The sequence below is a fragment of the Aquila chrysaetos genome, chromosome 6 (genome assembly GCF_900496995.4).
Source record: "Aquila chrysaetos chrysaetos chromosome 6, bAquChr1.4, whole genome shotgun sequence".
Taxonomy (NCBI): Eukaryota; Metazoa; Chordata; class Aves; order Accipitriformes; family Accipitridae; genus Aquila; species Aquila chrysaetos.
In genome coordinates, this window is record NC_044009.1 from 33,138,005 (window position 1) to 33,163,877 (window position 25,873).

Here is a 25,873-nt window from a genome sequence, read left to right on the forward strand (position 1 = left end):
AACTGTAGGTGACATACAAAATTATATAAATAGGCTTATTTGTACATGAGCTGAAAGCATAATGCTGTTGCAATAACAAAGATAAGTGGTGGAATAATATATAGATATGCTTTCTACTCCCTAGACACTACGTGCTGCTGGGAAGACATACATGATATTTTTTGTTCTGGTGATTTTTCTGGGGTCTTTCTATCTGATCAACTTGATCCTGGCTGTGGTCGCCATGGCCTACGAAGAACAGAATCAAGCAACCATGGAAGAAGCAGAGCAGAAGGAGGCAGAATTTCAACAGATGCTGGAACAACTGAAGAAGCAACAAGAAGAAGCTCAGGTAATGATGGAAATTGTACTTTCTGAACAGCCTTATTCTTAAGGCAAGGATAATAATCTTTTATGAATTAGAACATCTATAAATTGTGCAATGAATTACAGAAAGAAAAAAGTCTTGTTTAACACAAGTTATAAAAGTGGAAATAGCCAATGAAAATCAGGAAATAACCAAGTAGCAAAAAAGCAAGCTAATGGTACAGAAAAGAATGCTACTAAGTTCACCAAAAGACTGTAAAAGTAAAATATTTGTGATAAGAGTGTCCTAGAAACCTGCCTTTAGGTAGTCATAGTACGTGATGCTTTTATGTTACAGATCTTATGAACAGCATGATCTTCTGGTTTATGGTCTGAGTGGGAATTGCTAGCCTTGCTGTAGTTAATAGTTCTTCCCCAATATTCAGAAAATAGAGAGAAGGATTGTAATCAGTGTTCTTTAGGTTTCTATCCAGCAAGGTATTTAGGCATATCCCTAATTCAAGCACACTGAAGCCAACCAGAAGTTTATATATCCTTAGATCAGACTAGCAATATTTGTAACAAAGGTATTACTTCAGATTTCTTTTAAAGTAATTTTGTTTTCTTTGAAAAAGAGAAGAAAATTATTTAAAGTTTTCTGAGAAAAAGACATTTGAATAGATATTTTTGTGTGAGGTTTTCTTATCTGAAAGTAAAATATATGCAGGCATCTAGCACTGTGAATCAGACCTCTGTCTAATTTCTGGACTGATTTTCTATTGCTTTTCATCTGGCATATAGTCATTTTCAACAGGACAATGTTTATAAAATGCTAGCAAATTAGAATCTTCTATGAAACTATAATTTTGGTAGTATTTTACAGCTACTTTCACTAAGTTAGAATGATTCTATAAAGTGCTAATAGAAAGTGAAACTCTCCACCTTTTTCTTGAAAAGAAAGCTTTATGCATGATCTGTGAAATCTAATTAGCATATCTCTATTTTAGTCATTAAACCTTATCACTTCCAAATCACTAAAAAAAAAAAAAGCAGAATCCTGTAAAATTCAAATTAAAAAAAGTTAAATATCAGCAAAAAATACTTTTTTTTTTTTAATCTGATATTTGCATCCATGAAAGGCAGTAAATCACATTATATCAAAAGATATCAGGAGGCTCACCTGGATGTTTGTGTGTTTGAGAGTGGGGAAAGAGATGAAGCTGATCCAGAATTAGGAAGAACAGAACCATATGAAGCAGAGACTACAAGGAAGGTCGGATAAAGGCCCTGGAAAGTCGTTACTTTTTTAAATGAATGACCACTCAATTCATTATAAGAAAAGCAGTATTATAGTCAAGATCCCTTTTGTATGTGAAAATATTAGCAGAAAGTATGCATTACGAGGTGGATCACTGAGCTGCTGAATAGGTTGCTCAGACAGAAATGAGTGTGGGACCCATCTGTTCACTCCATTGACACTGAACCTATTCATCCAAAACCTAAATCATCACAGCAGTCTTTGGATAGCTCCACCTGTTTGACCTTTGGTATTAGTATTATGAAGTAGATGGGTGATGACTCAGCATCTGCTGCCTTTGTTTCTGTTAGAGCATTTGAATGACAAAATTCTGAAAACAGTATGACAAAATTTTGAGTAACACTTTTTTTAATGGATAAACATTGCAGAATAATTTTAATACTCCATTTAGCAGAAGTATGTATCAAGTCAACTTGTATAGCACGGGTTGTATATTGTGGCGCAGAAGGCCATTAATTCATACTATGAGCTTTCAAATTATTCTTTCCCACTGTAGAGAGATATCTCATAATTCCTGAAATACTTGGCATTGAATATAATATGTTTTGCTGGATAATTACTAGTCATCTTAGTTATATAACCCTAATCTCTTGCCATTTAGCACACCACCCTTTTTTGTAAGCTCACAGCAGCCTATCTTCTTCCCAAACATATTTTCCACTGCAGAATTTCATAGTACTCTCCCAGATAGTTCTTTCTAAGAAGAGTACTGGACACACTCTCAATTCTTCCTTTATTTGATGACTAAATGAACCAGTTTCCCTAATGAACCAAATCAGATAGGCTGACCACTGCAGTGGAAGATACTGGTCCTGAGTTTTGGGATGGCTTTTCACTCCAGTAAGTCATCTCATCCCTTTCCATCAGAGAGGAAACCTAAACTTTTTCTTCTCTTTGGCCACAGCAGCAACTGGCAATGAATGTACCTTTGTGTATCTATAACAAAGACCTAGAGTGCTGTTACAGTGGGAAATGTGGGAGGGGACACATGAAAAGGGAGGTAGGGCTAGAATACCTGTCTATAGAGTGTGCCTGCTGCCCGTCAAGGTAGAAGGAAAGTGAGGGGAGTGTCCTTGCTGTGAAGACAGCGAGGAAAGGCTGGATTCAACTACTTGCAGGCTGCTAGTTGGATTATGATACATTAACTCATATGGTGGATGTTAGGGATTAGTTTTCTCCATAAGGACTCAGAAGGGATCAGCCAAATTAGAGCATGATGGGGGATTGTTCTCGAGAGAAAATGGGGAAGCAGGTCTGAAATACATGAAAAAGACCATGTTTATACTTTTCCAACTACCTTAATTTTAGGCCAGTGCCTTGTGCAGCAAGTCTTGAAGTAATAGTAATAGATACTATTGTTCTGCTGAAGTTGATGCTTCAAGTAGCTCATGCTACTAAACAATGAGGAGCTATACAACTCAATAGTTTATTTTCAGTTCAATTTGTTTGTGTATATTTGCATTCTCAGGGGTGTACAATCAGCAGTATTACCACAGTGATAATAAAACTGTTGATAAAAGCCTATAAAATTGTTCCTTTTGGGCCTGCTAAGAATACCTTGCTTTGTAAACTGACAGGCAACAGCAGCAGTAGCAGCAGCATCAGTTGCATCAAGAGATTTCAGTGGTGTAGGGGGATTAGGAGAACTCTTGGAAAGTTCTTCAGAAGCATCGAAGTTGAGCTCAAAAAGTGCTAAAGAAAGAAGAAACAGAAGGAAGAAAAGAAGACAGAAAGAAATGTCTGAAGCAGAGGACAAAGGAGATATCGATAAGTTCCCCAAGTCCGAGTCAGAAGACAGTATCAGAAGGAAAAGTTTCCGCTTCTCCACAGAAGGAAGTCAACTGACATATGAAAAAAGGTTCACATCTCCTCACCAGGTACAGCACTTTTTAATTATATCCTGTATGTCTACTCTAATTTAGTTTTGACTGACATTACAGCAGCTTTACATATCGGAAGTTACATAAAAGGTGAGTGAAGGAAAAAACCAGCGGTAGTACCGTTAACAGTGTTGCAGTTTGATATAGTTTGACCCATTCTATGAGCAAAGGGATAAAAAGAACATACCAAGGATAATTGTAAACTTAATTAAAACATTTCTGAAAATGTATTTCTGAAGATGTATGTGGTAGATTGGAGAAAGAATCAGGGACTCTTTCATTAGTACGCATATATTTTCGTTATTCAACCATAGGTTCTCTGTTTTGCATCCATTTCAATATTATACAAATGGGGGGGGGCGGGTAGCAGACCACATCATCAAATACCCTGCATAAGAAATTCCACACTACCATTAGTTTCTATTTTTTTACTTAATTAGCTTCTTTAAATGGCAGCTAATGAGAAAAGTAGCTCTGGTACTTCACAATAAAGACAAACTATATAGGGATCGTTTGGGCTTATATTTATAAGAATTGACTCATATTGTTCTTTTTCATTAGAAATTCCTTATACAAGATGGAGAATCATTGCAATCGTAGAAAAAAAATAGTTTAGGAAGGACCTCCGGAAATCATTTAGTCCAAACTTAAAAGCTCTACTCCCTTAAGTCAAAGGATCTCTTCTGTCCCTTAAGGATACCTTTGCTTATTTCAAGTCTACACATAGTTATGGTATTTGTAGTAAAATCACTCAAAATGCATCTCTTCAAAATGATCATGTCTGGTCTCAGCCAATAGATGACATTTACCTACCAATAACACCCATGTTTAACGACCAATGTTTACCCTATTTAATGTTCATATCAACTGTGTTAGTGTACAGACTCATATAAAATATGAGATTCAGTGGCAGAAATACTTCATACTGAAATATATGTGCTGAGGGGAGGAAAACTTAATATTGAGACAAAGCCTCAGTATTTAGTCAAATATAAGGGATGATGCCTGGTCTGAAATAGATACATTTGCATTTCTAAGGAAATGAAGTAATGTTTATTATAATTAAGAAGAATGACCAGCTTGTTCTCTGGATAAAAAACATAAATAAAATGTAAGAAAAACAAATTATTAAATCTATCTTAACCTCTTTGAGTAATATTGTAAAAGTGTATTTCCAATCTAATAAAATGTACTATTAGTTTTGGGCCAAAGCTGCTCCAAAAAATCTTTCATTAATTGGAATGGGCTTTGAGTCAGGCTGATACAAGGAGATGCAGCCAAAGATCTCATCTTAGACTGTGCAGTCCTGCCTCACTTAGATATATATATAAGCGTCCATACCTCATAGATGAGGACGGTGAGTGACTTTACCACACTAAAGAAGAGTCACTGACAAAGTCTGAGGAGAAAGGAATTTCTGACTGCTAGTCCTGTGCTGTAACTACTTGCTAATAGGCCCCTCCATTGTCTAGTCTAAATTCCCTGATGCTCTTTTATATCCTTCTGGTGAAGTGACTAATTAAGGAATATATTACATTTATTTTAAATAAATTTTTTGGTGCACAGAAAAAATACTTAATACAGAAGCATGTATACTAAGGGGAGGGGAATTTGAGACAAAGGGATTCCATAGATAATAAACTTTCTGTAGCTTTATAAACATACAGTAAAACATTGTTGCATTTATTTGTTCATACTCTGAAACTCTCAGAAAGCTTTCATCCTGTCAGTTGTCATGAAGAACTGTGAAACTTCCACAGAAACTTAAGCAGCTTAGGAAAGCAAGGCATTTCAAATGACTTTTGATAACATTAAAATTAAATGTCAATGCATGTTGCAGAAAAAATAATTAAAATTCATTAAAATCAAGTGAAAACAAATATTGTGTATGTCTTAGATTTGAAAGGAAAGAAGTAAATGGTGCAAAAGTCAGGAAACAGCTCATCTTGAGACATTGCGAATTACACAGCAAGAAAGAAATAAATGACCATCTCAAATAAATAATTTTTAAACTAATTTAAAATTTTAAAATACAAAGAGACTTGTATCAAGCAAATAATCTAATTGAGGATAATTTATTAATTAAAGACGGTCTTGGTAATTGTTTTTGCAGTTGTAAAAATGCTTTGGGGCAAACGTTGCCTGCATGTAACTGAAATAAAACTGAGCTGCCACAAGAGTGGAAGGATTACGGGCAGTAGAACCAGTAAAGGAAGAGCTGATTTCTCTTGTTAGCCATGCAGTTAGCTCCCTGGTGAAACAGGGTGGCAGAGCATGAAACACACTAGAATGGTAAAGGGACATATCTGCCCAGTCACCCCCTGTAGAGGTTTTGTCCTTTAACACAATATTCCATGTGCAAATGAATGCTGCAGCCTGCAAGAAAAGCCAAGCTTTCCTTTCAGACCTTACTTTCCAGGAGCACGCAGACACATATATTTCTGCCTCTACATGTGTTAGAATTGCAACCATTTTGGCTTATATCTTTTGCCTCAATCCAGCAGGGACTTGCAAAGCAGGCATTACTCCTCCCAAATCCCTGAGGGGCCTGATCCATTTAGCTGTGTTCAGAGCATGTTAACACATATTTCAAAGACTGGACTACAAACAAAACATAGCACCCATGGAAACATTTTCTAAAAAAGCAAGGGTAGCAGTGGTAGTCAGACGAAACCTAGTGAGTGTGTGATTTTTTGAAGGGCTGTAGGTTGCCCAAATACATTTACAGAGAAATGTACAAAGGGTGCAGTAATTAGCTTACCACTTTGTCAGAATTCAGTGTCATGCTCTATAGCAGCTAGAGCTTTTTTTTTAGATAAAATTATCTTTCAGCATAAGCAAAACAGCACTTTTTCTCCAGCCAAGTTTACGTAAATGGGTTAGCAAAACCATTTGGCTGATATTCTTCAAGTAACTCCGCCTGAGGCTGACAGCCAGCATAGCAAATTTCAGCCCAAATTATTAAAATTTGGTATAGCTGTAAGAGCAGAAAAAATACATCTCATAATGGTAAACACCTGCCAGCCTTTATAACAGGCAGTACTACTGGTTCAGCACACACATTATGTGTGCGTATGTATAAATCTGAGTATGCATATACAGAGATACATATGGATTGATACATGTATATATTCAGTGTTTGGTTTTCACAGTATGAATATAGGCTTATATATTATAGTGCAGTTTTCACTTTCACTTTAATTATTCTGGGATAAAACCCACTGCTATTACTTATGAGCAATTTCCACCTGAAAACTAGGGAAAAATTGAGAATCATCTCAAACCAGGTTTTTGATGTACCAAGATGCGAAGATTTGTACAAATGTAGAATTGAAGAAAGCTTAATGCAAGGTTTCTTTTTTCCACAATTAGTACTCATTTTATTTATTCATGAATGCTGTTAATAAAATATGTAGCAAGGGAGAAGAATATTCCATTAACCGGCTTCTACTGTAATTAAAAGATGAATTACCAACAACCACTGGGGTTTTTTTTTTCTCATTTGTAAGAGGATAGGTAACTGTGTCCCTGGTGAATACTTGCTTTGAGCTGCCTGATGGCCAAGTGGTACCTTCTGGTAGGTGTGCAGCCTGCTATAGCCCCCAGAGTGCTATGCCCAAGAGTGCTACTAGTCATGTTCACATTGTACCTCCAGAGCTTCCCCAAGCTGTTGCCTCTTTCTTCTAGTTTGAGAGTACTGTGTATGTTGTTCCCACACTATTGAGCCTATTGTGAAGACGGCAGACAAGTTGTTTACATCAACTTAGACTGAATTTAATAACAAACTTAAGACCACTTCTGCCTCTAGCAAATAGAATAGAAAAAAATGATTAGTGAGCATCAATTGTTATCCCTAAGAATCCAGGGGATGAAGAAAGGAAGAAAAAGAAAAGATTTTTAGCTCTGTCCTCCAATAGAAGAAGGAATAAAAGACAAATACCTGCAAAACCTTGATAGGGATGTTGAGAACTGACTGCAGCACTGTCATGGGTCCAGACCAATTCAACCTGCCTTCTTTGCTCAAAACTGTCCAACCTTACTTATGTCTTCTGCACAACTTTTCCTCAGTCCTGCTACATCACCTTAAAAAGAATTTTTTCCCCTCTACTTCAAGTCCCCTAATGAGCACATTCCCCTAATGGACACACTAATACTATTGAAGAAAAAAGTGACTATCCTTCCTCCAGCAGTGTAACTATTCTTTGAAAAGCCAAGAACTTAGAACTTCAGTTCTAATGCTGTTTTGTTTTGGTTTGTTTTAAATCTTTTACAGTCTTTGCTAAGTATTCGTGGTTCCTTGTTCTCACCAAGGCGCAACAGCAAAACAAGCATTTTCAGTTTCAGAGGTCGTGCAAAGGATATAGGATCTGAAAATGACTTTGCTGATGATGAGCACAGCACTCTTGAAGACAATGAGAGCAGAAGAGATTCTCTCTTCGTTCCAAACAGACACGGAGAACGGCGCAACAGTAATATTAGTCAGGCGAGTGTGTGTTCTAGAATGGTACCAGCCCTTCCAGTAAATGGGAAGATGCACAGCACTGTGGATTGCAATGGAGTAGTTTCCTTGGTTGGAGGACCTTCAACTTTAACTTCACCTACTGGTCAGCTTATACCAGAGGTAATTATAAGTAAACCAGTAATTATTACAGTTTGGTTCAGGCACAGAATTTTTTCTTACTGCTCACCTCTGCATGCCTTTTAATTTCTTAGAGCTGTGAAAAATAACTTGCAATAGTTTCTAAATAACAGAACATAAGGGAAAAAAGTCCTCAACCTCCTATATCTGAGTCTCAGTAAAGTATTATATTCTCCTTGCCTTCAGCAAAAAATCTGCACATAGAAAGAAAAAAACCATAAACTGAATTCAACAATTTGTATATAGTTTCACCTTATCAACAAAGGTAGACATTTGACATATAATTAAGGATATAAATTGGAAATATGTATAGGAAAACACCTGCAAAATTAAGCAGAATGCAGTCACTACTACCATGATAGTTAATAGAAATACCTGTTACTGAATTTATCTTGAAGAAATTTTTCTCATAACTTTCATAAGAAAAATACGTACAATTCCTTTGCAATTACATTACATCTCAGTCTCAGATTTCTGTCAGCTAAGATGTTCTTTCAAACTTTCAAAAAAGCAAGCTTTTTCATACATAGTATTTTAATATGGATTCAGTATGGTATTTTGCTGGCTATAATAGCACTGTATTTAACCTGAAAAATATTTTCATTATAAATAAGTATTGAGATTTCATTGCTACTATTACACATTTCTTTTTATTTTTGTTTCTCTCCTATCTTGATATAGACCCTCATACCAGAAATTCAATCAGATTACCTCAGAGGTTATGGCTATATACTTCTATTTCAGAAATACATTCACTTGAAAAAAGATTTAGCCATTTAACTCAAGAGTCTTCTCTAAAGAAGTAGTACTAGTGAATGCTCAGAAATGGTTTTTCATCTTCACACTAAGATAACCTTAAAATCTCTTATGAGTTCTGCAGGCTTTTTTATTCTTTTTCTGGACGGGGACAGAATAATCAGAAAAGAGTGAGTGGTTTCCATGAATCACTCTTGTGCCAGAGAAAGAACCAAGATTTAGGAACTTTTAAATCCTGCTCCTGTGTTTAGATCCCTAGGCCACACTCCAGAAGAAAAGCAAAGCAACTGTAAGGACACCTTCAAGCTACAGAGTAGTGACATGTTAGTCACATTTAACTCAGAGCTGGGTGTAGTTGCTTTGAAAAGATAATTAGAAGCCATACAAAACAGTGAGGACTTGCATTTTCATTGGAAGAATATATCACAAATTCTGTATAAGCATGGCTGTGGGTGAGAATTAGGTAGAAGAAATATTAAAAAAGATGTGATTTTTTTTCTCATATAAAATTTTCCAACCACACTTATCAGGTTAGGAATGCAGTACATAGTATTAGATAATTAATTCCTAGGATTATACTCAAGTTTCTTGTATCAAAGTTATTTTCTTCAATAATAGTTCACTTCTTTCTGTACTTGCACTTTAATTATTTAACATGACTAGCTGCTGGAAATTAAGGTTTCAACTTTGATCATCTTTTCTTGAAAGAATAATAATAATCACTAGCAAAAAGATACCTAGCAAAAAATTTGTTCACTCAGTCATTTAAATCAGAACCACCTTTGGTCCCACATTGCCTTGGTATTGTGTCCCCCAGTTAATTATGTGTAGACCTGTATGAAATTCCCACTGAGTTCCTCAACAAAGAACAAAGAAATTCCTACAGGAACAGAAACCTTCAGTGTGTAAGAAGAGTCTAGTATGCTGCACAAAGCTGATTTTGATTATCACAACAATATTTATACAGTAAATATTGTTCATTGGCTGTTGAAACGGATGGTTTAATTCCTCAGTATTTCATTTACAGGGCACCACTACAGAAACAGAAATAAGAAAAAGACGACTGAGTTCTTATCAAATTTCTATGGAAATGCTGGAAGATTCTGCTGCAAGACAAAGAGCAATGAGTATAGCCAGCATACTTACAAACACAATGGAAGGTATTTGATGCATTTTATCTGACGGGCAGTTCAGTGAATTTCTGCTAACTAATGTACAGAGCAATTATTTACATAATTTCCTTCGTAAATGTAAAACTGGACATGTGAAATCTCTGAACATCAGATACAAAAGGCTTTTGAGCATTTCTAAGATCATTTACGCATTCTAAATGCTTAGTCATTTATTTTTCATGACACCTTCCAAAACATTACTCTGCTGAGTGGACTAACAGAGACAAAATAATCATAGCTAGGGGACTGCCAGAGCCCCAAACAGAGAATACAGGGATTTTCTTCCTATAAGACATCAACAGGAAAAATCCATTAAGATACACAGGAATTGCTATGATAAAGGCAGTGATGTGCTAGAACAGTCATTTTCCTTAGACTTAAAATCCAAGGATAGACAATAGGAAATTGGAATGAAAAAAATAGTTTTAAAGAAAACAACCAGCTGTAATCAACCCATGCCAATGCACATGAACTGCCTTCCTTAAGCATTTCTTAAACTTTCTTAGGTAATTATATCAAAGATAAAAAACCATTATATGTACTATATGAAAAAGCATAGATGCTTAATGTTAAGATGGCTAAACATAGATGAGAGAAATCCCATGTTAGTGTGTGCTGTTTATTTGAATGATTTAATCTTTTTACATATTTTAAACAAGAACTTCCAGAGGATATAATTGGAACATTCATTATCTGTTATTTTTTTTCTCTTATTTTCAGAGCTTGAAGAATCCAGACAGAAATGCCCACCATGCTGGTACAGATTTGCAAATACTTTCTTGATCTGGGATTGCTGGAGTCCATGGTTAAAAGTAAAACATGTCGTCAATTTAGTTGTGATGGATCCATTTGTTGATCTTGCTATAACTATTTGCATTGTTTTAAACACCTTGTTTATGGCCATGGAACATTACCCAATGACAGAACAGTTTAGCAGTGTGCTTTCTGTGGGAAACCTGGTAAGCGGTTTGTCATACACTACTTGGTGTAAAAATACTATTTTCTAAAAGTAGAAACGCATAAATGCATTGCATTGGTTTTAAATTTATTCCAGGTTGGGTTTTATAATCAGTTCAGAAACTGTATATATGATTTTCATAGATAAAGTGATTTTTGCTGGAGCCATTAACTTTCATGAATCTATTTTGTAACTCCTATAACAAAATAACTGAATATGTGTAGAAGTGCAGTCTTCACTGGATTGTCAGATATCTTGAGGTCTACCTTGGGTTTTTTCTTTAAAATATTAAGGTAGATTATCTAATTTTTACCATGGTACTGATATTTCATCACAGAAAATGCTTTTCTTCTGTAAGAAATTGAGGAAATATTCAGATGTCAGAATTTCTCTTTGAATTTTTTTCGGTTACACTACAGTGAAAGTACATTTCCAAGAAAGGCATATTTCTTGTTAGCAGTAAGTCCTTACCACTTTAGGTAACTAAAAAATAATAAACTATTATTTATTCTCTAACAAAAAGCACCTTGTATCTGTAAGTTCATTAGTGAACTTTCCCAATTTTAACCTGATCCAGGTCACATATAATGCCTTTTCTGAGCAGATACCTAAATGTTAGTAACACTTCAATGTTCTTGTCTGTTTCTCTCCACTTGCTTCTAATGCTCAGGAAGCAGAAGACTGAACCTTGCAAATGTTTGTTTCAGAAGAAGATTCATGCATTTTTAATTTTTTGCCAGCTCACATAACTACTACCAATAGTTTACACAGGAGAGGTCTGGATTGGCTCAGACAGCATGTAATCCTGAAAATCAAAACCAACCAAGTGTTCTGAACTAATCACTCAAAAAGATTAGTTTTGAAAACTCTGCTAATATTTAAATGAAACAGTAATAGATTTCTCAGTCAGAGTATGTTTCAAAGTCTAAACATTTTCCTTATACGTACTGGTAATACATCCTTCTATTACTTTTTTTAAAAATAGAACTAAAATTGAGTTTACTACCTACATGTTCTTGTGTGCGTTACAGTTTCCGTTCTCCTGGACAAAAATCTAATTGCTGGCATGTTCTTATATTCATCACAGATTACAGAATATTGTATTTTAAAATGTTGTTCTGTCATATTGTTAGAATTATTTCTCTCCAACCATTTATACTTACAAGGTCTTCTGCCTTTTCCCATCTCATATTTTAACTTTTTTTACTCCAAGCTAGCAACAGTCATATTGTTAACTACCTTTGTAACAATCCAGTATCCTTAATTAGGACTATATATATGCAGTGAATACTACTCCTGCTGCTTTCAATTAAATTGTTCCTCACTGTATTAATCTATTAACCTTAATTTTGTGATTTCCATTCAAAATATGTTAATTTACTCTTTGCTTGTGACATCATGGTCTGTTTGAGGATAAATTAAATATGACACATAAGACTCTGCCTTTTCTGTAGCATTTTAATGAGAAGGAAGCAATAGTTCTAAAATGCAATGATTCAGTTTTGTAATACTGAGTCATTCAGTATTCAAAAGTCCAAAGTATTTATAAGAAAACTTAAGTTTACTTCTGTTAAAAGGTATTTTTGTGTATTTGGGGATGCAGTTATGCTCAAGAAAAAGAAGTTTGTGGATGGAATTGGTTATTTTGTGAAGGAAATATTTTAAAATGAAATGTTTTTCATTGCTTTTTTTCCAATTATTTTGACAAATATGACAGTTTTATCAAGAATAATATTCTTTGTTGTGTTCTCTTTACCACACATAGCAATACCTGTTACATTCTTCTGACCATATGGTAACATCTCTCATGTATCAAGTTATTAGTATAGTATTTCTTGCTAGATTTGTAGTTTCTCAAAAGTATTCACTTTTAAAAATGTTAATATTTACACTTTGACAATGGTGAATGTTCCCACAGCATTATATCCGCCTCCTAATCTTCTTAAATTAAAAGGTAATCATGAGTATAGTTATATAGTGTGGTAAAAAGTCAGCTTTGCTTCCATAAAACTTGCTGTAAGAGGACTGAGAACAAGCTGGGTAAAGAACTATCTATCACAAGGCAATGGCAGAGTACATTGGTGTACTTTAGTAGACTTTTGGATCATCTAGGATATCCTTTGAGTGTTGTGCAGAATATTCATATGTTTTTAGTGGTTTTGCATTATGGTCCAAAACTTCTTTATTATGCTGCACAAACCACTGATCACTACTCATTGAAAGAAAGTGTTGGGTTAAATTCTGGACTTCAAAACACTAAGGAGCATTGATAATTTCACATTTGGCACTTCCAGATATTTCAAAGAACATTATCACCATGAAGTTCTTTTTCCCAAAAGGAAATTGCTGTCACACAGAATAGTAGCTGTGTGTGAAACCTCTATATCCTTACAAAAAGCCCAGTGCAAGAAATTCCAACTTCCCATCTATTCCACCCATACTCTTCAACTCTGACCTAAAAGACAGACAGACCTTGAGGAGTCTGTCCTTAGGGTGTCTGACCTTAGAGAGTTTCTTCTAACACTTCTGTTTAGACTGTGAGCAAGGAAAAAAATAGCTGTCAAGTCTTCTTTTGCTTTACTGGGAGTACCCTCTAGAAACAGGACTGGAAACACCTGATCATATCACATCATCTGCTGGACGGATAGTCCAGCACATAGCAGTCAAATATGAACTGGAGCTGAGCTGCTGACTGGTGAATAGCTTTTTATATGTTTATCAAACATCTGCCCTCCTCTATCTGTCCTGATTTAGTAATTTGTTTTTAATTATCAATTTTCAGTGTTTAGATGCAATTTGGAGATAGCAATCAGCTATTTTTTATAGTAACAGGTACAGGCAGCAAGTATGAGAACTCAAGCTGGATTAGAAAAATTTACTCAGGTATATAAATTGCTCATAACACCTCAACTAATTAATTATATTTTGGTTTAGGTATTCACTGGGATATTCACAGCAGAAATGGTACTAAAGATAATTGCCATGGACCCTTATTATTATTTCCAAGAAGGCTGGAATATTTTTGATGGTATTATCGTTAGCCTTAGTTTAATGGAGCTCGGTCTTGCAAATGTTGAAGGATTATCTGTTCTTCGGTCATTTAGATTGGTAAATACATAGATAATTAAATATTTGCATGCAATTGTTTCATTAAAAAAAAAAAAGTGCTGATGTCTGTCATAATTACCAGTATTGTAAAGATATATACTTAAATGGCACACACTATTTTTCATATATGCCTAATTTGCATGCCATATTTGATAAGTACAAGTTTAAGATGTTTGTCAATTGATATCCTTTGATATCTTTTGGTATCAAATTACCCTGTTGATATCCTATCCTACTGATATCCTTTGCCAGCATAAGACTAACTGCTACCTTTCGAGAATTTTGTAAATCTTTGTTATACTGATTTCATTAAGATTCATCAAAGCTGAATATCTGTAAAAACATACATATTGCCATCAGCATAAAGAATCATCCCATTTTCAGTCTTTATATTGTGAACATTACTTTGTGTTACTTATAAAGGCCCTAAGTAGATCCTCTCTTCACAACATTTATTTTAATGGGCACCGAGAATATAGTAACTCCATTACATATAACAAAGAGTCATAATAATCTGACTTAAATTGAAATATTATTGAGTTTCTACTAGAAATGTCTTTTTTATAGCAATTAGTATTGTCCACAAACTAATTTATAGGTATGTTAAACAGAGGCACAAGATTCATGATTTAACAGTCTGTATTACTAATAGCTATCACATTACTTGATAACCTAGGTTATTTCCCAATATATAGAGCAGGAAGCAGTGACTTAGTTTATTAGCACCAGTTGCAATGGTACCTTACTTCACATACCATAGTTTGGTTACTGAATATTATTTTTAAGTTAGTGTTTATGATTTGAATGGATGTGACAATATCAGCATCAAATTTTTGGTCAAAGATTGTCATCTGACTAAGCCTGGAAGACCTAATGTGGTCCTGAGGGAAATGTGGAACAAAGCTAGCAAAGAGTGTGTAGTTAAGATGATGAAAAGGGTACAAACTTCTAAAATGTCTTTAAGAATTGTTCAGTAATCATCTGTAAGTGGATGTTTAAAAATATTAAAATCAAATGTGGTACAAACACAAATTATGGGTTTTTTTCTATATGCATCACTAAAATGAACTGCTGAACACTGCAGTTTAGGCAAATAGTCCATGCTCCCTGCTTTCCATTAAAATAATAATATGTACCTACTGAAGAACAAATTAACCTACAGAAACATCTTGCTAAACAACTTGGACCTAGCTTCTATTTCATAAGTAACATTAATGATTCCTCTGCATTATTTTTTTTCAGCTTCGAGTTTTTAAGTTAGCAAAATCTTGGCCAACTCTAAACATGCTGATTAAGATTATTGGCAACTCAGTGGGAGCTTTGGGAAATCTGACCCTGGTGCTGGCCATCATTGTGTTCATTTTCGCCGTGGTTGGGATGCAGCTGTTTGGCAAAAGCTACAAGGAATGTGTCTGCAAGATCTCCAGTGACTGTGTGCTTCCACGCTGGCACATGCATGACTTTTTCCACTCTTTCTTGATTGTATTCCGAGTGCTGTGTGGAGAATGGATAGAAACGATGTGGGACTGCATGGAGGTTGCAGGCCAAACCATGTGCCTTATTGTTTTCATGCTGGTCATGGTCATCGGAAATCTAGTGGTACGTGATGAATGTTTTTGAACATTAACTCTGATGCAAAATGTACATAACTTACAGCTAGGCAATGAGAATGTTTGTCATACTTCTGTTTACAATTAAAAAATAAATCTGATTGTGCTAGCTAGTAAAAACTTGTGATGATTCCCTTCTCTCCCTTTTCACTCATCTGCATACACTGAAATACTCTCACTATGTGTCCAGGAATTTAGGAATACACCAAAATGTCAACTCAAACACCCTATCATAGGAGTGCTGCAGCTAGTTTAGAGGTGCTCTTTAAATCCAAATGTCTTCCTAACTACTTTTGAAATAATAAAGCTTATGCTGCACCAGCTCCTGGGCAGCTGCTTCTTTGGAGAAAAAAAATCTAATGGACTATCTTACACATATTACAGCTAATTCCAGCACTAATATGTCTGACTTAATAAAAAAAAGTATATGTCTTCAACTTAAGTACTGAACTTTTTAGCCTGTTTAGGTGTAAAAAACAAAAATGAAATACAGATTGATTGGACATCCATTCCAACATAGAAATACTGATCCAAATTCATATTGTCTTCTTTCTTCCAAGTGTCTTTTTACCTTCAGCGTTCTTTTCTGGAATTGTGAAAGTCTGCAGAATTAAATCTCATAGAGAGTACAAATGAGAGACCTAACAAACACATTTAAGAAGGGGGAAGTTTATTTATGCCATTTTGCCATATCATGACAACTTTTGATGCTTGGTGGTGTATCAGACTGAAAGTATGAAATGATTAATTGCTTGTAAGCTTTAGTGAAATAGCTACAGTTTATAGGAGATAATATTAAAAGAACAATAACTATGATCGAATTCTGAGGCAATAAACCACAGTCTCAGGCAATACTGGTGCTAAGCTTGTTACCTGCTGATGAAAGAAGTCTATTTCATTTTAAATTCCTACATAAGAGCAAACAAAATTTTCATTTTTTGCCAAGTGAAAAAGGAAAAAAATCCAATTACAAATAATATATTATTATTATAAATAATAGAGATTAAAGTGTAAAATTCATTTTAAATATTCCTTTTATCCTTTTATAACAAGCTTTATAGAATTTAAGAGGCACACCCAGAGTTAACAGAAAATCACAGTCTCATGGTATAATCTTCCAAATAGTAGTTAGAAAGTATAAGTAGGTTATTATAGCATTAACTGATATAAGTTTCTAAAATATCTGCATCATAGAAACCCATCTAATTTTACAAATCATGTTTATTTAATTCTACTTAAATTCCAGGTGATTTTAAGAGATTTAGACAGAAGCCTTTCAAACCTCTGATGAATGTGTATCGCTAGAATTTTTGTAACTTTTTTAAAGTTTTAGAGTCTAAGCAACCATGCTGCTTCAAACAAAGATCAAAAGTTTAAAATATTTAGGTATTAGCTTGTCTGTTTTCATCTTCTGAGTGAATACTGATCAAAACAAGTAAGGAGATCTTTTGTAATTTAAGGTGCTATATGGTTGTCTAAAATTAGTGAATGTTGTTTTTTCAAAACAATGTGTGCTATTTGACAGTATCCTGTAAAAATACTCACTTCTTATATGTATGTATTTACTATACAGCTGTATTCTCTCATCTTTTAGGTATTGAACCTATTTCTGGCCTTGCTGCTGAGCTCATTTAGTTCAGACAACCTTGCTGCTACTGATGATGATAATGAAATGAACAATCTCCAGATTGCTGTGGCAAGGATTCAGAAGGGAATAGATTATGTTAAAAAAAAGATACAGGAGTTCATCCAAAAAGCCTTTGTTAGAAAGCAGAAAGCTTTAGAGGAAATCAAAGCACTTGAAGAGCTAAACAACAAGAAAGACAGCTGCATTTCCAATCATACTGCTGTTGAAATAAGCAAAGATCTGAATTATCTTAAAGACGGGAATGGAACTACGAGTGGTGTAGGCACAGGCAGCAGTGTGGAAAAATACGTAATCGATGAAAACGATTACATGTCATTCATAAACAACCCAGGCCTCACTGTGACAGTGCCAATTGCAGTTGGAGAATCAGATTTTGAAAATTTAAATACAGAAGAATTTAGCAGCGAATCTGATATGGAAGAAAGCAAACAGGTAGGATTTTTTCAATCTTAACAATTAAATTGTAGTCATGCGTTTACATGTTTCTTAATTACATATTTAGAATTGTTTAAAAACTGTCTTATCCCATATAAATATATTTTATATTTTATTATTTTATGTAATTATAATTAGAGAAAAAAATTAACCTACATGATGGGATACTAGGGCGTCCTCAGTGTTTATGTTTTTAATACTCTGTTTATTAGCATTTGGAAGATGTATCATTTTCAGTATGGTTTTCTCTTCCACAATTTTATGAGGTTTTAGGACTAGCACACATTTCATAAAGCATTCTTTCTGTAGTACCTATAATGCGATCAGGATTTATGGGATAAGAGTATTGTAGAAGGCTAAGGAACAATCAAGGGTACACAGCGTTGCATACCCAATCAAATATAAGTGGAGAAAAAAATTTTTTTTCTGTATTTAGGGTAGTTCTAAAAATGAACTCTGAGACATCATAAAGCAGTGATGTATTCTGGATTATCTAAAAAGTTTTGTGAGCAATACTCATACAGATTTTGGGTTCAGAGACTATGGCTGGCTGAATTGAAGTAACCCAGATACCAATCAATGTCATGATGAAGCAGTATCTCAAGTTATCCTGGAAAGCAGAATAATCTTGTAATATAGATGCATGTGGAAGCAGTTTACTTGAAATTACTATGCTATTATTATTGTGCAAAGAGACAAAAGCTGGTCTAAAAACCAGAAGCCATGTGCCTCAAAATATAAGTGGCTTAAATACCAGAAGTGGTCACAAACAGGTGCTATTCAAGGAAAACTTTGTATGTTGGAGTAACGTTTAATGACAAGCTAATAAATGCATTAGCAGAATATAATTATATTCAATGCCATTAGAAATGTAGGAACTGTGAGTTTTAAGGGATCAGGAACCACGGATAAATATGTTTTCAGTTAGATTAGAAGCTCTGGTGTTGTGTGATAACTCATTAATACAAAAGGGTTTCATTACCATAAAGAAAGTTCTACAAAGAAGCCCTGCATTCATTACTGTATCATAGCTGTATAGCTGCCATATTTGCAAATAATGCTGTATTCCTCAGCAATACCAAACCATACCACAAAACTTCAATGGATAGACATGATCCAGTTAATCATAGTATGGTTTTTTTGCTAAAGAACATGAAGGAACATAAAGAGTGTGTGTTAATTTGCAACTGCAAAGAAGGTTACTCTGCACAACAACTGTAAGATTAAGAGCAAGATATTCTATCATCTCAGTTGTTCAGTTATGAGACAAACATTTTCAATGCAGATGTATAAGATAGTATAGCAGTAGTGCTTATCCAGAAAAATTTAAGAATATAAGAGACACAAGAAGTGTAAAGTGATATAATTTATGAGATCAACTACTATTAAAAAAAAAAAAGCTTTCAGAGTTACTCTGGGTCTGAGAGTATTTTTCATCTGAGCTGATCTAATAAAAGTTAATTGTCTTTTCCAATGAATCTTGAGGAAAGTATTCTAAGTCTTTTCATATATTCTGATGTTCTTTACAATGACATTTTACTATAAATTTTCTGCTTTCCTTAGTTTTGATAGCAGTTAGTTTTCATAAATACAGTGATGAGTGCCTTCCTAGTAACATCATCTTATGAAGTTACATGCCTAAAAATTTCATGAATATGTTACTTTTAAAAAAGTTTGTAATATGCTTTGGGAAGTTGGGAGGCTTATAAACTGTGCAGATGCTAAATGTGTTGGTTACGTGACATGTTAGCCGCAGCAGCAGACCTGGCTTGGGAAGTTCCCATCCACACCTGGCTCCTGATCCCCTGGCAATCTTTACCACTTTCTTTGCTACAGTGCTTGTGGGTCCGTACTATAAGGCATGTCACTAGAGTGATGTAAGTTAAATAACATCATCCCATAGGTATTACTTGTTTATTTCTTCTTTAAGATGGATTGAATGCTTCAGTTTACAGTGTACTGCCATATATTTTATCAGGACAGCTGAGGACAAAATAAAATGCTTTGCAAAAGCAGAAACTCCTCTCCTTTCCAAGTGAATATATGATGTATGTACACCCCCAAAAAATGGATTAAAAGCCCTTGTTGTGCTGAGAAGTTCTGAATTATACCAGTTTCAGGGTGACTTTCACAAGTCAATTGCTCTGTTCATTCCCATCTTCGCCTGGTTCAGACATCATGCTTTTTTCTTCTAAGGCCATCCTGAAGATTCAGGACCGTAATAAATCAAAAGGGATTTTGCTTTTTTTAATGGATTTCAGATGTATCTGTATGTCTTCAGGAAAAGAAACCAAATCCAAAAGTCTGTACAAGCAATTTGAAAGTGAAAATTTCAGGTGACCGTGGGAAATCCGCCAGTAAATGATGGATGGTGTTTATATTAAGAACTTGTGGAGAAATTTTCAATGGGGATAGGATAAGTTTAGAACTTCTGTGGAGCCTCAAGATTACCATAGAATGTAATTATCACTACCATTGTGAAGCTGGAGCAATAGTGCTTCCCTCAAGTTCTGCTCACACACAACTGTTTAGCATTTAACTGTCTGACATGTATTCGTACAGTGCAAGTGTGCATATTGTGAACGGTACCTAATAAGACAGGAATTTCTTACCAGTGCCCTGAAAACTGTGAATTCTATATTAATTGCAGTTTCTGTTCTGTATTCCTTATTCCATTCCTTCTGGATGGTTTTTAGGGAAAGGATAAAGTGGTTTTTTTCATTGTGTGTATAAAAAAACACCTGCTTTGGTAATATACGATCAGATGTTCTGGCGTGTGACAGGAATTTGTGAAGATTCCCAATCTTCTCCTACCAAGTCAACAGTACTGTTGAATCTTTTGCTGCCTTCTGATTGTCTTTTGAAGAAGATAAAGAGTGTATTGGCACAGTGTTTAAGTTACCTCTCTAGAACAGGACACCATTATTTGCTTTATTTTGCCTCTCAAGGGATACCACTGAGACAACATTCCTGCTAGGAGAAGGCCTCGTCTGCAAAAGGAGGGGTAAGAGATGGGGCAGAACTTTCCCTGCCTTAACTGTGGCAGTACATAGCATCTAAAATACCCTCAGGAGGTATCCCCTTTAATAACTTTTTATTTAACAACACAGCTGTGGGAAGCTAGATCTGCACAGGAATTGTAGAATGAACCATTTTTTTCTGGTGTCTTACTGACTGTCACTGATGTTAAGAGCACAATGATTATTTAAAGTCTGTCAGCAATAAGAGGTCATGCTAGAAGTGGGGCAGGGGCTGTGTGTCCCTGAGGAGCATGCAAAGAGCAGGTCATTACTATAGAAATTGTCACTGTGGTGAGTGAGGGAAAAAATTGTAATTTTTCCTATTTTTATTATCAGATATACTATGGTACAAAATAACTAGCCACCATGTTTCTTTTGGAAGGCTGGTTCCTCCCCCCCTCCCCGGTTCATAAAAACACTTTCTAATTAATTTTTTAGTTAATAACTTCCCAAATCTGCCAGAATCTATTCTGGAACCTGGTTGCAAGTTCCAGACGTAAACAAGATCTTTCTAATACTTATCACTAGAAATTTGGGGAAGTCTCTGGATGAAACAGAACAATAACATTTATTCTATTTAAAAGTTACCCACTACCGAAAGTACCTGAAAGAAGCGAACATTTCACTGATACTTTGAAGGAGGATTTTTTTAATATCTACTATCAGAAAATAGAGGTGAAATACCCAATGAAATAACCATCAGAAATAACAGATTTCTGTTTCGAAAATCAGATACTCGAGATAATTAACTTTGAAGATAATAAGAAAATTAGAAGCAACAAAAGGGGATAATTTAGTGTTTTTTAAAGTTACCATTGTGGATGCTGTTTCTATTCTAAAATATGCCTGCTAATCAGTGAAATGAATGCACTATGTTAATCTTACCAAACATAAGAATCCTAGCTATTGTATTTCTGTACCACTTAACAACTGTTCATTATATCTGAATCATAACTTCATAGAATAAAGTTTTGGATTTCAGCATGGAAAAGTAATTACAAATATATTAATCAGTTATGGAAAGCTTATTTCACAGCTAAAAAAATACATATACCTACAGGCCTCTATCATTCAGAATTCCAAAAGCCTTTCTATCTACAGTATATGTGCAGTAAGTACAAATTCAGATTGGAGAAGTAATGCTGCTCAATTAACTTCTGAAATCACAACAGATGGTTTTAATAAAATTTAAAATATCCTTCATCATCTAATCCCCTGAATTTTCAAAACAAGGAGTAAGTTCAGTTTTTGGATTGGCTTCACTAGTGCCTTTGTGGCTAGGTGAAGTAAAAAGACAGGAACACAGTTATTGCATTCCCAAAAGTTAAGCGTTGCCATTGGGCTTCACTAAATTTCTTAGCCAAAACATACCCAGTAGTGATTTGATCAATTTGTTGGATGATTTTTTATAACATTTCTTTTAAAATATCCAACAATCTAAATTCCCCTTTTCTAAAGCTGAACATTTCTGGGACCGTATCTTCAAAAGTCACAGATTCTTTAAGTTGTGGACTAGCTGTGGATAACTAATGAATTAAACCATATCTCTGGATATACTGATGGGCCATTGTCTGGACACCGATACAATCCTCTTTCGAAACAATTAGAGGGAGAGATTATAGAATCAGAAGTATATAGCATACTAAATCTAAACTAGAAACTTACACAATATGATACTTCTTCACATTTAATTTGAACAGAAATTAAAGAGGTGTATTCTCATTGAGATCTGTAAGTTCTACCACCATTATTAGAGGATGAAGGAGGAATGAGAAGACATACATCTTCAAAGTATTTTGCTTACTGTATGTACATTTTTTGCAAATAAGAAATAACCACATAGTCAGTTAAATGAAGACTAGAACATTACACAGAAAAAACCCTTAAAATTTTTATTAATATGCATTAATCAAATTGCACTATATAAATACTGGAATACTTTCCAAATCTGCTAACCATGTCTTTACTAATCTATTTCATTGTATTTTTATTTATGAAGCACGATTTCAGAGTGCAGATTCTTAGGTCTAGCTTCTGCATTTCTTATTTCTCTAAAATAAACTAACAAGTTCTGTAGAAAAGTTTGTTGAACATTTCAGGTGTTATGTATTTCCCTTTTTGCCAACTGATCATAAAATATTTAATAATTATGTTTTAATTGTGTTAAAGCCATGTTTGAATTAGAGATTCCAAAAAGAGGAAAACTAGAGATCCTGTGTCTTGAACTTCACTACCTACCATTCTTACTTCTCACAGGGGTAAAACCAAGCTGGAGCAATCAAGAATGCAGCTCTGGTGCTTTTTAACCAGGTAGAGCAACGTGTCACCATTTTCACACAGGTTACCTAAGCAAGTTATACATATATATGTATATATATATATAATCACTTTTTAATGGATTTTGACTGGCCTGCATGCTATTCAGCTATGTACCTTCCCTATCCATTGCAAGACAGTAGAAACATGCACAGCTGCTCTCTGCTGAGTCACGGGACTCACATCACAGCATGGTCAGGCGGGATTGGCAACCCCGACATATTTTTTAACTCTGCTAATGATTTTTCTGGATATTTTGATACAGTCTTTAGCAATAACTGCATGCTCTACAGGTTTTGAAGTATGAATCATAAAAGTACTGGAATGTTATATGTTAAAGAGGCCAAAGAAAAAGGGAGCATGCATAGTTTTTAAAGAATAAAAACAACCCTTTTTGATTCAGCCCTTATAAATGTAAATTTTTAATGAAATGTGTTAAGTGATTTATGTAATGATTACTGCCACAACTTCAGCTCCTTAATGAACAACATTTAAACTATTGCAGTAGCTACTTGCATAAAAATTACACTGTTATGCTTTTAAATCTACATTGCACTGTAATGCAAATATTCCAGATGCTACAAACTACATTCTGTATTCATTTGGGCAGTGCATATCTTGAGTTTTATAAACTGTAAGCAGAGCCAATAGTTTCATAATTGCTAAAATTATACTAAGCAAATAACCCACCTTAAAAAACTCTCAAAGCAAAGCATTTTACAAATACTGTTTTCTTAAACTTTAAACTCCTTCATAAATAGTGGTATTTTGGGATGTGTTTCACGATAGCAGTCTGTGGCTGAGTTGGGGGACTTGGTGCAAATTAGAAAGACTATGGAGTAGTTGGCATAATTTTTATAAAATTCCATATATATTTACCCTAGGTAGTTTTTCATTATAGGCAAGTATAATGTTCATTGATGCATAATTGGCAGAGCCTTCAGGAATAAGGACAGCAAATATTGCACAGGAGCCAAAGATACATGAAACTAAGGAGGTCAAATTAACCTAGTAAAACTAGGTGTCAAAATTTTGTTGGGATTGAGATTTCAGTCCTATAGCAGGATTCAAATCTGTTTCCTTCAGGCAGAGTCTCACTGGCTTCAAAAGGATAACCAAATGGTTCGTTTTGTACCATCAATTATAGTGTAGTATGATCTACCCATATTATATTGTAGTATAAATTGTCCAGAGATGCCAAAAGAAATTCATACTGGTATGTATTCTGAAAATTCTGAGATTTTACTGATTAAATTTTAAACCAAGATATGCTTCAAACATCAAATAAAACTCTAAGGAAAGAGATTTTTAAAGTGGTTTTCTTAATATTATATAAAAGTCAAATATCATAAGATCTGAGATTTAAAGTCAGTTTAGAATCACTTCGGAATCATTGATCCCCATTATTTTATATTTTGTCACTCAATTACAGTGCAGCTTTCAAGATCAAAGGATAAAATCACATGGCTGAATTACTAAAGGCAATTTGTAATGGCTGAATCCCTTTATTTGTCACTTGAATCATGAAGCCGTTTGTAAAGCTTAAAATTTTAGTAGCCTGCTCTTGCTCTTATTGAAATCTAGAATAAAAACAAATGAATGAGAGCAAGACTGGGTCTTAAGTGAATGCATTTTCCTGTAAATGGGCACATTAACATGCTGTTGGTCAAAGCTTGTTTTAATGATCTAAGCTGTTGAAAAGAGATGCACTGCTCTGAAAGGACAGTACGGAGGCTGATTATACATATATTAACCAAGTATTTGGGTTGGTGATGAAGCATTTTTTTTATTTTCTATCCTATACAATAATAGCTATAATACTATTTTCAGAAAAATATAATCCCATTCAGGTAGTTTTTTTATTTTATTTTATTTTTGTGTGTGATTTCCACAGTATTGCTCAGGCTTCTGCTCTAGTCAAGCATGTGGTTTTGCTGATTCAGGCCTTGAGAATGCTGCATCATAAGCAATTGCTTTCAAATGTATCTTTGTAAACGAAAATGTGATATCACTGAAGATGCAAATAAGTATTTACAGGGCATGGCGTGTTCTAGAGGCTGATAATCACATTTATGAGGTGAAAATAAGATTTTGTTAATCCATCATGTATCTTCAGTTTCCTATTAGTTCTATTAGTTTTATTGCTAGAAAAAAAGATCATTAAAGTCACCTTATTTAAAATGCAATGGTTCTTATGGTTCTTTCCTAATTTAGGGTCTTGAAGCAAAGAAGAGGAGTTTTATTACCTTAATGAGGGTTTTTTATAATGCAATTGTTTGAGATTATTTGAAAAATAATGAAGAGAATGCTTTATGTGAAAAATAATGAAGGGGGTTATAGTAGGTTTTGTTTGTACTGATTATAAATTGCACTTCTGTTACTTGGTTTTTAGCAACTATGCTGACAGGACTATCTGCAACAGAGTTTACATGGGAAGATGCAGTTAAAAAATTGACTGCTTTAATTGGCACTCATATAGATTAATAATTGATGCTTACCGTGAACCTTTATCTTGCTACTATTAAGTCAGTAATTGATTTAATGATGATGGATCAGGCCATGAACTAGTTTTAATTTTCCTAACTTAAATGTGACAGATTATTATTTTCACAATATTTGGTTTTTATTTAATGAAGAAACTGCCTATAATTTCAGTGACACATTTCAGACTTCTTATTTCTTTGTATTACAATGATATGTAATAAGAGAGTTAATTCACAAAACTATT

General features: G+C 34.4%; 1 protein-coding gene across 4 annotated transcripts in view; it reads left to right on the forward strand.

Annotated features, from left to right (window-relative positions):
- LOC115343414 (sodium channel protein type 2 subunit alpha-like) overlaps positions 1-25,873 on the forward strand; it is a 78,732-nt gene that overhangs the window by 27,514 nt on the left and 25,345 nt on the right. For all 4 annotated transcript variants that reach the window (XM_030019347.2, XM_030019346.2, XM_030019350.2 and 1 more), the window contains 8 exons: positions 125-331; positions 3,181-3,480; positions 7,757-8,104; positions 9,906-10,038; positions 10,771-11,009; positions 13,943-14,116; positions 15,359-15,715; positions 17,321-17,806. In XM_030019347.2, the coding sequence (XP_029875207.1) occupies positions 125-331; positions 3,181-3,480; positions 7,757-8,104; positions 9,906-10,038; positions 10,771-11,009; positions 13,943-14,116; positions 15,359-15,715; positions 17,321-17,806 (2,244 nt within the window). The remainder of the gene's footprint in view (positions 1-124; positions 332-3,180; positions 3,481-7,756; positions 8,105-9,905; positions 10,039-10,770; positions 11,010-13,942; positions 14,117-15,358; positions 15,716-17,320; positions 17,807-25,873) is intronic.